The 15664-nt window shown below is 40.5% G+C and overlaps 1 protein-coding gene across 4 annotated transcripts in view; it reads left to right on the top strand.

Annotated features, from left to right (window-relative positions):
* LOC112233715 (dnaJ homolog subfamily C member 7) overlaps nt 1–15664 on the top strand; it is a 50258-nt gene that overhangs the window by 16555 nt on the left and 18039 nt on the right. For 3 of the 4 annotated variants that reach the window (XM_024401523.2, XM_024401527.2, XM_024401524.2), the window contains 5 exons: nt 1542–1655; nt 9551–9625; nt 9729–9847; nt 12905–13058; nt 13515–13679. In XM_024401523.2, coding sequence (XP_024257291.1) covers nt 1542–1655; nt 9551–9625; nt 9729–9847; nt 12905–13058; nt 13515–13679 — 627 coding nt within the window. The remainder of the gene's footprint in view (nt 1–1541; nt 1656–9550; nt 9626–9728; nt 9848–12904; nt 13059–13514; nt 13680–15664) is intronic. The other variant, XM_024401526.2, reaches the window with a different exon arrangement.

Raw genomic sequence — 15664 nt, forward strand, 5'->3', positions numbered from 1 at the left:
TCCGTTTGCCGATTTTATTATTGGCCGACATGGTCTTTTCGCAAATATATTTGTATCAGTCTTCCTTCTTTAAAACGACGATATTGTTTATACATGAATTAACAAATCCACTAATCTGAGCATAATCTGAGATATTACTATCATTTTTCCAGGTTTGCCCTGAGATGGCTCTCTAGTCTCATACAAGACTCTCACTGAACATCATTCTGTAGCCAGCAGATCGCAAAGTTATTGACCGCATTTGCAACCGCATTTGAGAAAGTAATTAATCAAAGTAAATCAAACTGGCTATGTACACTTCACCGATGCAAAGTTCTCACTTTGCTAACGTTAGCTAGCTAGCAAAGTATTTTTAACTAGCATGCCTGGCAGTCTGTGCTGCTAATGACAGGACTGGTGGCGAAAGTTATACAATAACACTGGTTGCAGTTATTGTCTGTGCCTGTCATTCAAGCCATGTGCTGATATTGTGATTGGAATGTTACTAGCTAGAACAAGTAGTGACTCAAATGAGTGCGGCAAGCATAAACGTTGTATCGCTTACCATACAGATTTGAAATATCTAGCCAATACATTTTGTATTGAATAACATTGCTTGTGAACTAAAGTGCTGCAATGATTTGAGACTTAGGCTTTGGTTAAAGATCAGTACAAATGCTTTAAAATTTTGATGATAGCTTAGTCTTTCGAGAAGAGCGATGACTATCTGGTGATTCGGATATAACGTTGTCATCTCACTGCCTGTTCTTAAAGCGGCAGTACAACAAGTGCAATTTCATATTTACATTGACACTACGTTTATTAATTCAGCCAGGGCATCTACCTACTGTACACCGCATATTGTCCCTCCCATAGAGATCCTATTAAAGTATTCACATTTTTTATAGTATTCTAATTACATTTAGCAGATGATTCAGAGCAACTTACAGTTAGTTCATTCATCTTTAAGATAGCTAGGTGGGACCATATATCTGTCATAGTAAGTACATTTTTCCTCAAAGTATCTCCGCAAAGGCAGTGCTATAGTAGGTGGGTGGGCAAGTCAAGTGTGAGTGTTCGTTCATGATGTTCCCTCCCCTGGCTTTTTTATGTGTGCTTTGTATTTGGCTTTGTCCTCAAGAAGTTGCAACTTAAGTTAAATCAGTTTTGCATAGGCCTACAAAAGAATTATATAATTGTTCACACCTTATCTATGTCTAGTAAGAATTTGTACTTATTCATCATGCAAACTATGAAATGTTAATTTAAGATTTGTTGCAACATTTTTAGAATTAATTTAAAGTTGTCGTTTGGAGCAGATTTTTTTTTTTGCACAACTATACTTTTCATTCCAGCAAAATATTAAAAACAATTTTTGGGCAGATGTTGTTAATTGGCACATTTTTCAACCTCTTAAGCTGGTATTGGATCCAGAAATCCGATATCAGTTGGGCTCTAATCACGATGCTGGTATCGTGAGAACCCTATGTGGAGCACACCAAACCTTTGTCGTCCTCCAGCAGCTTTAACCAGGAAGTATCTTTCCACCCACTGCACCACAGGGCCATCTGCGAGAGGGCAAGTGTCACTTGTCTCTGGGCAACGCCATGGCAGCCAGCCGCTGCTTTCAGAAGGTCCTGGAACTGGAGCCCAGCAACAGCCAGGCGCAGCAGGAGGTGGGTCCAAGTGACCTTGATTACTTTAAATGATCTAGGATTATTAGACAAATACTTATACATGCATACCAAGATCTTCCCTCTTGTTTTCCCATTGAACATTTACCTTCACTTGACCTACTTAAAAAATAATTGTGTTAAAGGCCAAGTGCTGTCAATGTGATTTTTCTGTTTTTATATATATTTCCACACCGAGGTTGGAATAATACTGTGAAATTATGATAATGCCTTTTCCTGTAAGAGCTGTTTGAAAAAAAATGCCTGAAAATTCAGCCTGTTTTGGTGGAATGGAGTTTTGGCCTACCTGGTGACATCACCAGCTGGTCAATTAGTTCATAGTAGGGCTGTGGATTTTGAGGGTCATGGATTTTGGATTATGATAATTGGCCAGACAAATAAATGCAGTCACTGTAATATAATTGTTTTGACATACAGTTGAAGTCAGAAGTTTACATACACCTTAGCCAAATACATTTAAACTCAGTTTTTCACAATTCCTGACATTTAATCCTAGTAAATATTCAGTTAGTTAGGATCCCAACTTTATTTTAAGAATGTGAAATGTCAGAATAATAGTAGAGAATGATTTATTTCAGCTTTTAAGTCTTTCATCACATTCCCAGTGGGTCAGAAGTTTACGTACACGCAATTAGTATTTGGTAGCATTGCCTTTAAATTGTTTAACTTGGGTCAAACGTTTTGGGAAGCTTCCCACAATAAGTTGGGTGAATTTTGTCCCATTCCTCCTGACAGAGCTGGTGTAACTGAGTCAGTTTTGTAGGCCTCCTTGCTCGCACACGCTTTTTCAGTTCTGCCCACAAATGTTCTATAGGATTGAGGTCGGGGCTTTGTGATGGCCACTCTAATACCTTGACTTTGTTGTCCTTAAGCCATTTTGCCACAACTTTGGAAGTATGCTTGCGGTCATTTTCCATTTGGAACACCCATTTGCAACCAAGCTTTAACCTGATGTGCTGAGATAATGCTTCAATATATCAACATAATTGACCTTCCTGATGATAGCATCTATTTTGTGAGGTGCACCAGTCCCTCCTGCAGCAAAGCACCCCCACAACATGATGCTGCCACCTCCTTGATTCACGGTTGGGATGGTGTTCTTCGGCTTGCAAGCATCCCCCTTTTCCTCCAAACATAACGATGGTCATTATGGCCAAACAGTTCTATTTTTGTTTCATCAGATCAGAGGTCATTTCTCCAAAAAGTACGATCTTTGTCCCCATGTACAGTTGCAAACCGTAGTCTGGCTTTTTTATGACGGTTTTGGAGCAGTGTCTTCTTCCTTGCTGATCGGCCTTACAAGTTATGTCGATATAGGACTTGTTTTACTGTGGATATAAATCATTTTGTACCCGTTTCCTCCAGCATCTTCACACGGTCCTTTGCTGCTCATCTGGGATTGATTTGCACTTTTCGCACCTAAGTACGTTCATCTCTAGGAGACAAAACGCGTCTCCTTCCTGAGCGTTTGATTTTCTACAATTTTCTTTCCTGATGTCTTTTGTCATGCAAAAAGTAGATGTCCTAACCGACTTGTGGTGACAGGAAAATAACCTCACACTCAACGTCAACAAAACAAAGGAGATGATTGTGGACTTCAGGAAACAGCAGAGGGAGCACCAAGTTTTAAGTTCCTCGGCGTACACATCACGGACAAACCAAATTGGTCCACCCACACAGACAGCGTTGTGAAGAACCTCAGGAGGCTGAAGAAATTCGGCTTGTCACCAAAAGTACTCACAAACTTCTACAGATGCACAATCGAGAGCATCCTGTCGGGCTGTATCACCGCCTGGTACGGCAACTGCTCCGCCCACAACCGTAAGGCTCTCCAGACAGTCGTGAGGTCTGCACAACGCATCACCGGGGGCAAACTACCTGCCTTCCAGGACACCTACACCACCCGATGTCACAGGAAGGCCATAAAGATCATCAAGGACATCAACCACCCGAGCCACTGCCTGTTCACCCCGCTATCATCCAGAAGGCGATATCAGTACAGGTGCATCAAAGCAGGGACCGAGAAGCTGTTTTTCAGTCTCTATCTCAAGGCCATCAGTCTGTTCAACAGCCACCACTAACATTGAGTGGCTGCTGCCAACATACTGACTCAACTCCGGCTCACTTTATGCCACTTTGTTTACATACCCTACATTACTCATCTCATATCCTTATACTGTACTCAATACCATCTATTGCATCTTGCCTATGCTGTTCTGTACCATCACTCATTCATATATCTTTATGTACATATTCTTTATCCCTTTACACTTGTGTGAATTAGGTAGTAGTTGTGGAATTGTTAGGTTAGATTACTCGTTGGTTATTACTGCATTGTCGGAACTAGAAGCACAAGCATTTCGCTACACTCTCATTAACATCTGCTAACCATGTGTATGTGACAAATAACATTTGATTTGAAAATCGTGGTGAATCCTGCCAACAACGCCAACTGACAGAGTAAAACTTAGATGGCTAGTGAAGCTCAATCCAAGTTTACTCACTCACTGGGTCACACAGCTATATAAGACAAATACATATGTACACAAACACATTTATACCTTCCTGCTATGCTGAGTCTCCTTACACATCTGGACAGCCAATAAATCTATGTTGCTAGACAGGACTTTAGTGATGTCTGTTCTTTCTCACTTCATCTGACCTGACCTCGCCCAAAGTCCTCATGGCTGTCCTGTTGAACCAGACTGTGGCCCTTCTCTCCATAGAATACCTCATATCTAACTTTAACTTGTTCTGACAGAATGGTAACTTTCTGCATTCCCCTTTCTCACTCAGTACATTTTCATACCCTCAGTTGTAATATGATAACATAATTAAAGATATAAGTCATAGAAGCCTGTACCCATCACAGTCAAAAGGCTATATAGCCTATTATTGAACATGCAACTGATGTAATGAAGCAGCTAATAAAAACAATTTTCAAACATTTGCTAAAATGCAATTCGAGGGGGAAACACTTCTAAATACCTAATATTAATACTACCTAATGTGAGCGGTTCCATATGTGACAGAGATGAAAATCTGTTAGATTAGAAAGAGGGGGAATCTAATAGCTAGAACTAGGATGGATTGCTAATATGACTAGGATTGTGCGTTTGGCTTTTGGACAACGAAATAATGTTGATATGAAAACGAATAGAACAGGAGAGAAATGCTGGTTAATGGCACGAAGTCTATAAAAATATTGCCTTGACATTTCTATGGTTGGATTATGGCTAGACTACTTTGATGCAAGCTAATACATTCCTCATTATTTAAAGTAAAGCAAAACGTACATTTCAGACAATTGTAAAGTGGTGGGTAACGTGCTGCCTACCGTTGATTTATAGCCTATGCACTCAAATTGCAAATGGGATGTTACAAGTTGAGATTGAGAAATAATAGTAGCCTTTTTTATCTTGGCCATCAAAGTTTAACGTGTTATTGCATTTTAGAACTGTAATTTGTTGCTCGATGACTGGGCTTTTAAAAGCACACATTTCACTCCAGTGCCAGGACAGCTCTCGCGCTGTCTAACAGGTGATGGGTCATTCCACTTCATAAACTAGGCTCTGTATGCTGTGAGAGTGTGGTAAATAAGATAAATGACGACCAAAAAAAATACACACTCTGCAATTTATAGAGACCGAGAAGCATCACTAGTACCCATATGTGCTGTAATTTGTTGATTCAACTTAACTGTCATTACAAAATATGACATTCCATTGCATGAACCACATCAGTTAACATCATTTGAATGAACATTATACATTACCATGGAAGTTATTGCATCACAATTCCAGGCAGCCATTGCGAGTGTATCCATGAGTTTAAAAGTCAAATTGCCACACAAATGCCCCGCCATCTCCTCTTCTGTTTGTCCCCCCAGAATAAAAAAAAAACACCGTACCAGTCAAAGCTTTGGACACACTTACTCATGCAAGGGTTTTTATTTTTTTACTATTATTCTACATTGTAGAATAATAGTAAAGAAGTAAAAAACTATGAAATAACACGAGGAATCATGTAGTAACCAAAAAAGTGTTAAACAGATCTAAAATATATTTTACATTTCAGATTCTTCAAAGTAGCCACCCTTTGCCTTGAGGACAGCTTTGCACACTCTTGGCATTCTCTCAACCAGCTTCATGAGGTAGTCACTTGGAATGCATTTCAATTAACACGTGTGCCTTGTTAAAAGTTAATTTGTGGAATTTCTTTCCTTAATTAGAGGTCGACTGATTTGTGTATTTTCAACAACGATACCTATTATTGGAGGACCAAAAAAAGCCGATACTGATTAATCGGACGATTTATACAGTGGGGCAAAAAAGTATTTAGTCAGCCAACATTTGCAAGTTCTCCCACTTAAAAAGATGAGAGACCTGTAATTTTCATCATAGGTACACTTCAACTATGACAGACAAAATGAGGGAAAAAAATCCAGAAAATCACATTGTTGGATTTTTTATGAATTTATTTGCAAATTATGGTGGAAAATAATTATTTGGTCACCTACAAACAAGCAAGATTTCTGGCTCTCACAGACCTGGGCAACGAAGGAGTGGCTTTGTAAGAAGCATTTCAAGGTCCTGGAGTGGCCTAGCCAGTCTCCAGATCTCAACCCCATAGAAAATCTTTGGAGGGAGTATAAGGTCCGTGTTGCCCAGCAACAGCCCCAAAATATCACTGCTGTAGAGGAGATCTGCATGGAGGAATGGGCCAAAATACCAGCAACAGTGTGTGAAAACCTTGTGAAGACTTACAGAAAACATTTGACCTCTGTCATTGCCAACAAAGGGTATATAACAAAGTATTGAGAAACTTTTGTTATTGACCAAATACTTATTTTCCACCATAATTTGCAAATAAATAAATAAAAAATCCTACAATGTGATTTTCTGGATTTTTTTTTTCTCATTTTGTCTGTCATAGCTGAAGTGTACCTATGATGAAAATTACAGACCTCATCTTTTTAAGTGGGAGAACTTGCACAATTGGTGGCTGACTAAATACTTTTTTGCCCCACTGTGTGTATATATATATATTTATTTGTAATTTAATTTGACAATGACAATTACAACAATACTGAATGAACACCTTTATTTTAACTTAATATAATACATCAATAAAATCAATTTAGCCTCAAATAAATAATGAAACATGTTCAATTTGGTTTAAATAATGCAAAAACAAAGTGTTGGAGAAGTAGAAGTGCAATATGTGCCATGTAAAAAAGCTAATGTTTAAGTTCCTTGCTCAGAACATGAGAACATATGACAGCTGGTGGTTCCTTTTAACATGAGTCTTCAATATTCCCAGGTAGGAAGTTTTAGGTTGTAGTTATTATAGGACTATTTCTCTCTATACCATTTATATTTCATATACCTTTGACTATTGGATGTTCTAATAGGTACTTTAGTATTGCCAGCCTAATCTCGGGAGTTGATAGGCTTGAAGTAAACCGTGCACTGCTTTTACGCATTGTGAAGAGCTGCTGCCAAATGCAGTAAAGTGCTGTCTGAATGAATGCTTACAAACCTGCTGCTGCCTACCACCGCTCAGACTGCTCTATCAAATCATAGACTTAATTATAATATAATAACACACAGAAATACGAGCCTTAGGTCATTCATATGGTCAAAACCCGGAAACTATCATTTCGAAAATAAAACCAGGCGGCCCAAACTGTTGCATTTACCCTGACTCTGCTTGCTATGAACGCAAGAGAAGTGACACAATTTCTCTAGTTTAATATTACCTGCTAACTGGAATTTCTTTGACGTAAATATGCAGGTTTAAAAATGTATACTTCTGTGTATTGATTTTAAGAAAGGCGTTGATGTTTATGGATAGGTACATTCGTGCAACGATTGTGCTGTTTTCAGAAATGCGCTTGTTAAATCACCCGTTTGGTGAAGTAGTCTGATTCAATGATAAATTAACAGGCACCGCATCGATTATATGCAACATAGGACAAGCTAGATAAACTTGTAATATCATCAACCATGTGTAGTTAACTAGTGATTGTTAAGGTTGATTTGTTTTTTATAAGATATGTTTAATGCTAGCTAGCACCTTATCTTGGCTCCTTGCTCCACTCGCATAGCAGGTAGTCAGCCTGCCACGCAGTCTCCCCGTGGAGTTCAATGTAATCGGCCATGATCGGTGTCCAAAAATGTAGATTACCGATTTGTTATTTCTTGAAATCTGCCCTAATTAATCGGCCATTCCGATTAATCGGTCGACCTCTATCCTCAATGCTTTTGAGCTAATCAGTTGTGTTGTGACAAGGTGGGGTGGTATACAGAAGCTGGCCCTGTTTGGTAAAAGACCAAGTCCATATTATGGCAAGACAGCTCAAATAAGCAAAGAGAAATGACTGTCCATCATTACTTTAAGACATAAAGGTCAGTTAATCCAGAAAATGTAAAGAACTTTGAAGGTTTCTTCAAGTGCAGTCGCAAAAACCATCAAGCGCTATGATGAAACAGGCTCTCTTGAGGATCGCCACAGGAAAGGAAGACCCAGAGTGACCTGCAGAGGATACGTTCATTTGAGTTACCACCCTCAGAAATTGCAGCCGAAATAAATCCTTCAGAGTTCAAGTAACAGACACATCTCAACGTCAAGAAACATGAGCAATGGACATTAGACAGGTGGAAATCTGTCCTTTGGTGTGATGAGTACAAATTTACTACTGTACCTTTTTGAGATGCAGAGTAGGTGAACACTACACACACGTGTAGTTCCCACCGTGAAGCATGGAGGAGATTGTGTGTGGGTGCTTTGCTGTTGACCCAGTCTGTGATTTATTTAGAATTCAAGGCACACTTAACCAGCATGGCTACAACAGCAATACGCCATCCCATCTGGTTTGCTCTAAGTCCCACTATCATTTGTTTTTCAACAGCACAATGACCCAACACACCTCCAGGCTTTGTAAGGGCCATTTGACCAAGAAGGAGAGTGATGGAGCGCTGCATCAGATGACCTGGCTTCCACAATCGCCCGACCTCAACCCAATTGAGATGGTTTGGGATGAGTTGGACAGGAAAAGCGGCCAACAAGTGCTCAGCATATGTGGGAACTCCTTCAAGACTGTTGGAAAAGCATTCCAGGTGAAGCTTGTTGAGAGAATGCCAATAGTGTGCAAAGCTGTCATCAAGGCAAAGGGTGGCTACTTTGAAGAATCTATATATTTTGATTCGTTTAACACTTCTTTTTTTTTTTGGTTACTACATGATTCCATATGTGTTATTTCATAGTTGTGATTTTTTTGTCATTATTATTCTACAATGTAGAACATAGTAAAAAGGAAGAAAAACCCTTGAATGAGTAGGTGTGTCCAAACTTTTCACTGGTACTTTATATTCTATATAGCGTGATTTTTTAAATATTTTTTCAGGTTATTTTATTTTCATGACGGTCTTTATCCATAAATGTTGGTTGAGCTTTTTTCTGCCACGTGTTGCACCAATGTATTTTCTGTCAAGGAAAACTAGTTGCACGCCACTCTATTGAAGCTAAAACTACACTGTTGACGTTCAATTTCAGATTCCTGAACTCGTAACGTGACCCCTATACTTAATTGTTACCCAAAAATGATTTGATTTTGAGATAAGAACTGCTGCATTGGACCTTTAAAGTGTAATTTCTGCAAGTGCGTTATCTTTTGATTGTTGTATTCGCCATCTTTCAGTTATATTTTTGGTTACGCATTGCACAACTCTGACTTGCATGTCAATGGAAACTGTGCGAGATGATGTGCATGTTTTTCTCAATTATTCAGCCTCCTATTCTTATCATACTCTGTGTAGAAATTTCTATCACAGTGTGATTTTGATGTGCTTTGTTTTTTCTTTGTGCCTTTGCAGCACAAAAATGCCACAGCAGTACTGGAGTACGAACGAATGGCAGAACTTGACTTCGAAAAGAGGGATTTCAGAAAGGCATGTTACCCCATTCAACCCTACACACACACACCTATTGACACACAGACAATTGGCAGTCAACCCAGTTGTGAGATGGTAGCTGTTGTCTTCTCTGCTGCAGGTGGTGTATTCTATGGACAAGGCCCTGGGATTGGCGTCCACCTGTCATCGCTTCAAAATCCTCAAGGCTGAGTGTTTGGCCCTACTGGGTCGCTACCTAGAAGCCCAGTCTGTGGCCAGGTACTAACCAATCAGGCACTAAAGTGGGGCAGAAAGGAGTGGAAGTTAGGAGGATTATCCAACCAAGCTCTTTACCAGGACATTTGTTTCATATTTGAAAGGCAGGTTTTATATATGTGGTGCTATATATATATATATACTACATACAGTGCCTTGCAAAAGTATTCATCCCCCTATTCCTATTTTGTTGCATTACAACCTGAATTTTGATTTCATCTAATGGACATACACAAAATAGTCCAAATTGATGAAGTGAAATGAAAAAAAGAACTTGTTTCAAAAAATTCGAAAAAATAAAAAACGGAAAGTGGTGTGTACATATGTATTCACCCCCTTTGCTATGAAGCCCCTAAATAAGATCTGGTGCAACCAATTACCTTCAGAAGTCATTGTTAGTTAAATAAAGTCCACTTGTGTGCAATCTGTCTCACATGATCTCAGTGTGTATATATACACCTGTTCTGAAAGGTCCCAGAATCTGCAGCACCCTAAGCAAGCGGCACCATGACGACCAAGGAGCTCTCCAAATAGGTCAAGCACAAAGTTGTGGTGAAGTACAGATCAGGGTTGGGTTATAAAAAAATATATCAGAAATGTTGAACATCCCACAGAGCACCATTAAATCCATTATTAACATGGAAAGAAAATGGCACCACAACAAACCTGCCAAGAGAGGGCCGCTCACCAAAACTCATGGATGAGGCAAGGAGGGCATTCATCAGAAAAGCAACAGAGACCAAAGAGAACCCTGAAGCAGCTGCAAAGCTCCATATGGAAGAAAGTACTCTGGTCAGATGAGACTAAAATTGAGCATTTTCCTTGATGGTCAAAAAGCTATGTCTGGCGCAAACCTAACACCTCTCATCACCCTGAGAACACCATTCCCACAGTGAAGCATGGTGGTGGCAGCATGTTGTGGGGATGTTTTTCATCGGCAGGGACTGGGAAACTGGTCACAATTGAAGGAATGGTGGATGGCGCTAAATACAGGGAAATTCTTGAGAAACCTGTTAGTCTTCCAGAGATTTGAGACTGGGACGGAATTCACCTTCCAGCAGGACAATGACCCTAAGCATACTGCTAAAGCAACACTCGAGGGGTTTAAGGGGAAACATTTAAATGTCTTGGAATGGTCTAGTCAAAGCCCAGACCTCAATCCAATTGAGAATCTGTATACCAGCGGAACCCATCCAACTTGACGGAGCTGGAGCAGTTCTGCCTTGAAGAATGCGCAAAAATCGCAGAGGCCTAGATGTGCCAAGCTTATAGAGACATCGCAGGAGACTTGCAGCTGTTATTGCTGCAAAAAGTGTCTCTACAAAGTAGTATTTTGGGGGGTGAATAGTTATGCATGCTCAAGTTTGTTTGTTTCACAATAAAAACGTTTTTGCATCTTCAAAGTGGTAGGCATGTTGTGTAAATCAAATGATCCAGACCTCCAAAAACATCCATTTTTATTCCAGGTTGTAACGTAACAAAATAAGAAAAATGCCATGGGGGGTGAATACTTTTGCAAGTCACTGTGTGTATATATACAAAAATATGTGGACACCTCTTCAAATTAGAGGATATGTCTATTTCAACCACACCCGTTGCTGACAGGTGTATAAAGTTGAGCACACAGACATGTAATCTCCATACAAGCTCACAGAACGGAACTGCCGATTGCATGTCTCGTTAAAATTATTTTTTGAAGTATCTGTCACCAACAGATGCATATCTGTATTCCCAGTTATGTGAAATCCATAGATTAGGACCTAATGAATTCATTTAAATTACGCTTCAGCGGTCCCGTACAGTGCATTCGGAGGGTGTTCAGACCACTTGACTTTTTCCACATTTCGTTACACTAGTCTTATTCTAAAATGGATTAACTACCTTGTGCTTTTGTGCTTAGGGTTGTTGTACTGTTGGAAGGTGAACCTTCGCCCAGTCTGAGGTTCTGAGCACTCTGGAGCAGGTTTTCATCAAGGATCTTTCTGTACTTTGCTCTGTTCATCTTTGCCTTGGTCCTGACTAGTCTCCCAGTCCCTGCCGCTGAAAAACATCCCCACAACATGATGCTGCCACGATCATGCGCCACCGTAGGGATGGTTCCAGGTTTCCTCCAGACGTGATGCTTGTCATTCAGGCCAAATAGTTGGTTTCTTGGTTTCACCAGGGTCTGACAGTCTTTAGGTGCTTTTTGGCAAACTCATAGCGGGCTGTCATGTGTATTTTACTGAGAGCTGGCTTCCGTCTGGCAACTCTACCATAAAGGTCTAATTGCTGGAGTGCTGCAGAGATGGCTGTCTTTCTGGAAGGTTCTCCCATCTCCACAGAGGAACTCTAGACCTCTGACAGAATGACCATCATGTTCTTGGTCAGCTCCCTGACCAAGGACCTTCTCCCCTAATTGCTCAGTTTTACCGGGTGGCAGAGAAGAATGGGAGAAGCTCCCCAAATACAGGTGTGCCAAGCTTTTTTATTTTTTTTATTTAACCTTTATTTCATGAGGCAAGTCAGTTAAGAACCAAGCTTGTAGTGTCATACCCTTTGTAGTGTCAGACTCTAGGCTGTAATCGCTGCCAAAGGTGCTTCAACAAAGTACTGAGTGAAGGGTCTGAATACTTATGTAAATGTGATAATTCAGTTTTTAGTTTATGAATTTGCTAAAATTGATAACCTGTTTTGGTATTATAGGGGTATTGTATGTAGATTGAAGAAGGGAAACAACTATTTAAGCAATTTTAGAATATGGCTGTAAAGTAACAAAATGTGGAAAAAGTGAAGTGGTCTGAATACTTTTGGTCATGTAGTGTATTTTGTTTTCTTCAGCTGTAATAGGATGTTTAATTTTTCACGGGTTATAAACTTTTCAACTGTCGAATTTGACTTCAGCCCTTTTTTTTATACAACTTTTGCTGACTAACGTGTTAAATTTAATTTTCAAAACCCCAGGAACATCGCCATTTTGACGAGGCTTCTTTTGCCCTTGTTTTTAATGTTTGCTCCAGTTATAGGGGAATATCAAAGTCAGATTCTTTGTCTTTATGAATCTTGTCTTTTCTCTCCCAGCGATATATTGAGGATGGACTCGACTAACGGAGACGCTCTGTACGTGCGAGGCCTGTGTCTGTACTACGAGGACTGCATCGACAAAGCTGTGCAGTTCTTCGTGCAAGCACTGCGAATGGCCCCAGACCACGAGAAGTCTCGGCTAGCTTGCAGAGTGAGTCACTTAACTTGCGCCTGTACTTATTTTAAAATGTTTAAATGATTTACTCGTGTAGGGTAGTTTTATGTCATTGGATAGTGTACAGGGAGAGGTCTGTAGCTAGGCCTACCTCTTACTGGCTATAAAGAGTCAAATGTTGGTATTGTGACAACACTACTTGATCAATAGCGGGTGGTGCAGTGGTCTAAGGCACGGTATTTCAGTGCAAGAGGCGTCACTGCAGTCCCTGGTTTGAATCCAGGCTGTATCACATCCGGCCGTGATTGGGAGTCCCATAGGGCGGCGCACAATTGGTCCAGGTTTGGCCGGGGTTGGTCGTCAAATAAGAATTTGTTCTGAACTGACTTGCCTAGTTAAATAAAGGTTACACATCAGTACTGTAGCCTGTGAATTGAGTTCTACTGCATCTGATGTACTGATTCGATGTGGTTAATATCAATCTAAAATCAGAATGCCAAAGCTTTGAAAGCCAAGAAGGAGGAGGGAAACAAAGTGTTCAAGAACAGCAACTTTGAGGCAGCCTACCGGCTCTACTCGGAGGCCCTGGCGATAGATCCCAACAACATCAAAACCAACGCCAAGCTCTACTGCAACAGAGGCACCGTCGGGGCTAAGGTGAGAACCTCAACTGGAATGCTCTAGAACAAGGTAGAGTTCAGGAACAAATGTGCAAAAAACATTGCAGAATTAAGTGCTCATATTGGGCAAGTTCAGGTAGTACCTCATCTCAAAAGTGTTCCCAATTTATGGAATCCTAGACAGGACTGGGAAAGTACTTTTGTAAAAATCCTGAATGTACATAATGGCCAGACCTTAAATAATACTACAAATGAAAAAGGAACCCAGATGTCACATGGGGTAAAAATCTGAAGCACCACCAGAGAGGAAGTGCAGTGGTCAGGAAGACGGAGCAAGATGAAACTGGGCCGACATTCTGCTAATTTTCTGAGAGAAACATCCAATATCAATTCAGTTTTCTGTTCCCAAAACTAGAATCTGTTACAAACTATAGTTGGAGCAGCCTTAAGGGCAGTACGAAGCAGGAAGCAGCAGTATCCAGTGTAAAATTGCGTCCAGTTTATTCAGTTAAGTGGTTCCATGTGAAAATATAATATGGCAGAATATTTACAATCAAGTGTCTTCGGTAAGTATTCAGACCCCTTGAATTTTTTCACATTTTGTTACGTTACAGCCTTAATCTGAAATAGATTAAATAAAAAATCCTCAATACCCCATAATGATAAAGTGAAAACGTTTTTTTTTTTAAATTTGTGCACATTTATGAAATATAAAAAACGGATACCTTATTTACTTAAGTATTCAGACCCTTTGCTATGAGACTCGAAATTGAGGTCATTTGCATCTGTTTCCATTGATCATCCTAGATGTTTCTACAACTTCATTGGAGTCCACCTGTGGTAAATTCAATTGATTGGACATGATTTGGAACGGCACATACCTGTCTATATAAGGTCCAGTTTATGTCAGAGCAAACACCAAGCCATGAGGTCGAAGGAATTGTCCGTAGAGCTCCGAGAGAGGATTTTGTCGAGGCACAGATCTGGGGAAGGGTACCTAAACATTTCTGCAGCATTGAAGGCCCCAAGAACACAGTGGCCTCCATCATTCTTAAATGGAAGAAGTTTATAACCACCAAGCCTCTTCCTAGAGCTGGCTGCCCAGCCAAACTGAGCAATCGGGGGAGAAGTGCCTTTGTCAGGGAGGTGACCAAGAATTCAATGGTCACTCTGACAGAGTTCCAGAAAGAAAACCATCTCTGCAGCACTGCCCCAATCAGGCCTTTATGGTAGAGTGGGCAGACGGAAGCCTCTCCTCAGTAAAAGGCACATGACAGCCCACTTGAAGTTTGCACCTAAAGACTCATGAGAAACAAGATTCTCTGGTCTGATGAAACCATGCCAAGCGTCACGTCTGGAGGAAACCTGGCACCATCCCTACGATGAAGCATGGTGGTGGCAGCATCATGCTTTAGGGATGTTTTTCAGCGGCAGGGACTGGGAGACTTGTCATGATCGAGGGAAAGATGAACGGAGCAAAGTACTGAGATCCTTGATGAAAACCTTCTGAGCGCTCAGGACATCAGACTGGGGCGAAGGCTCACCTTCCAACCAGACAACGACCCTAAAGCACACAGCCAAGACAAAGGCGGATTTGGCTTCGGGACAAGTCGCTGAATGTCCTTGAGTTGCCCAGCCAGAGCCCGGACTTGAACCCAATCTAACATTTCTGAAACTGAAAATAGCTATGCAGCAATGCTCCCCATCCAACCTGACAGAGCTTGAGAGGATCTGCAGTGAGGAATGGGAGAAACTCTCCAAATACAGGTGCGCCAAGCTTGTAGTGTCCTACCCAAGAAGATATAATACATGAATGATGTTTTACGTTTTAGATATGTTGGATTTCGGTTTAATTCGTGAACAAATTGATACGATTCTATGCATTAACATGTTGCTTAAACATATTAATTTTCCATTTTAAATTAAGATCTGCTGCTGATGGAGCTCATGACCTGGGCGACTCTAAGTTGGATCTGTCTGAGCTCACTTCTCTATTGTGTGTGTCAGTGGGGAGTTTAGCAT

This window comes from Oncorhynchus tshawytscha, linkage group LG25 (assembly GCF_018296145.1).
Source record: "Oncorhynchus tshawytscha isolate Ot180627B linkage group LG25, Otsh_v2.0, whole genome shotgun sequence".
Classification (NCBI taxonomy): Eukaryota; Metazoa; Chordata; class Actinopteri; order Salmoniformes; family Salmonidae; genus Oncorhynchus; species Oncorhynchus tshawytscha.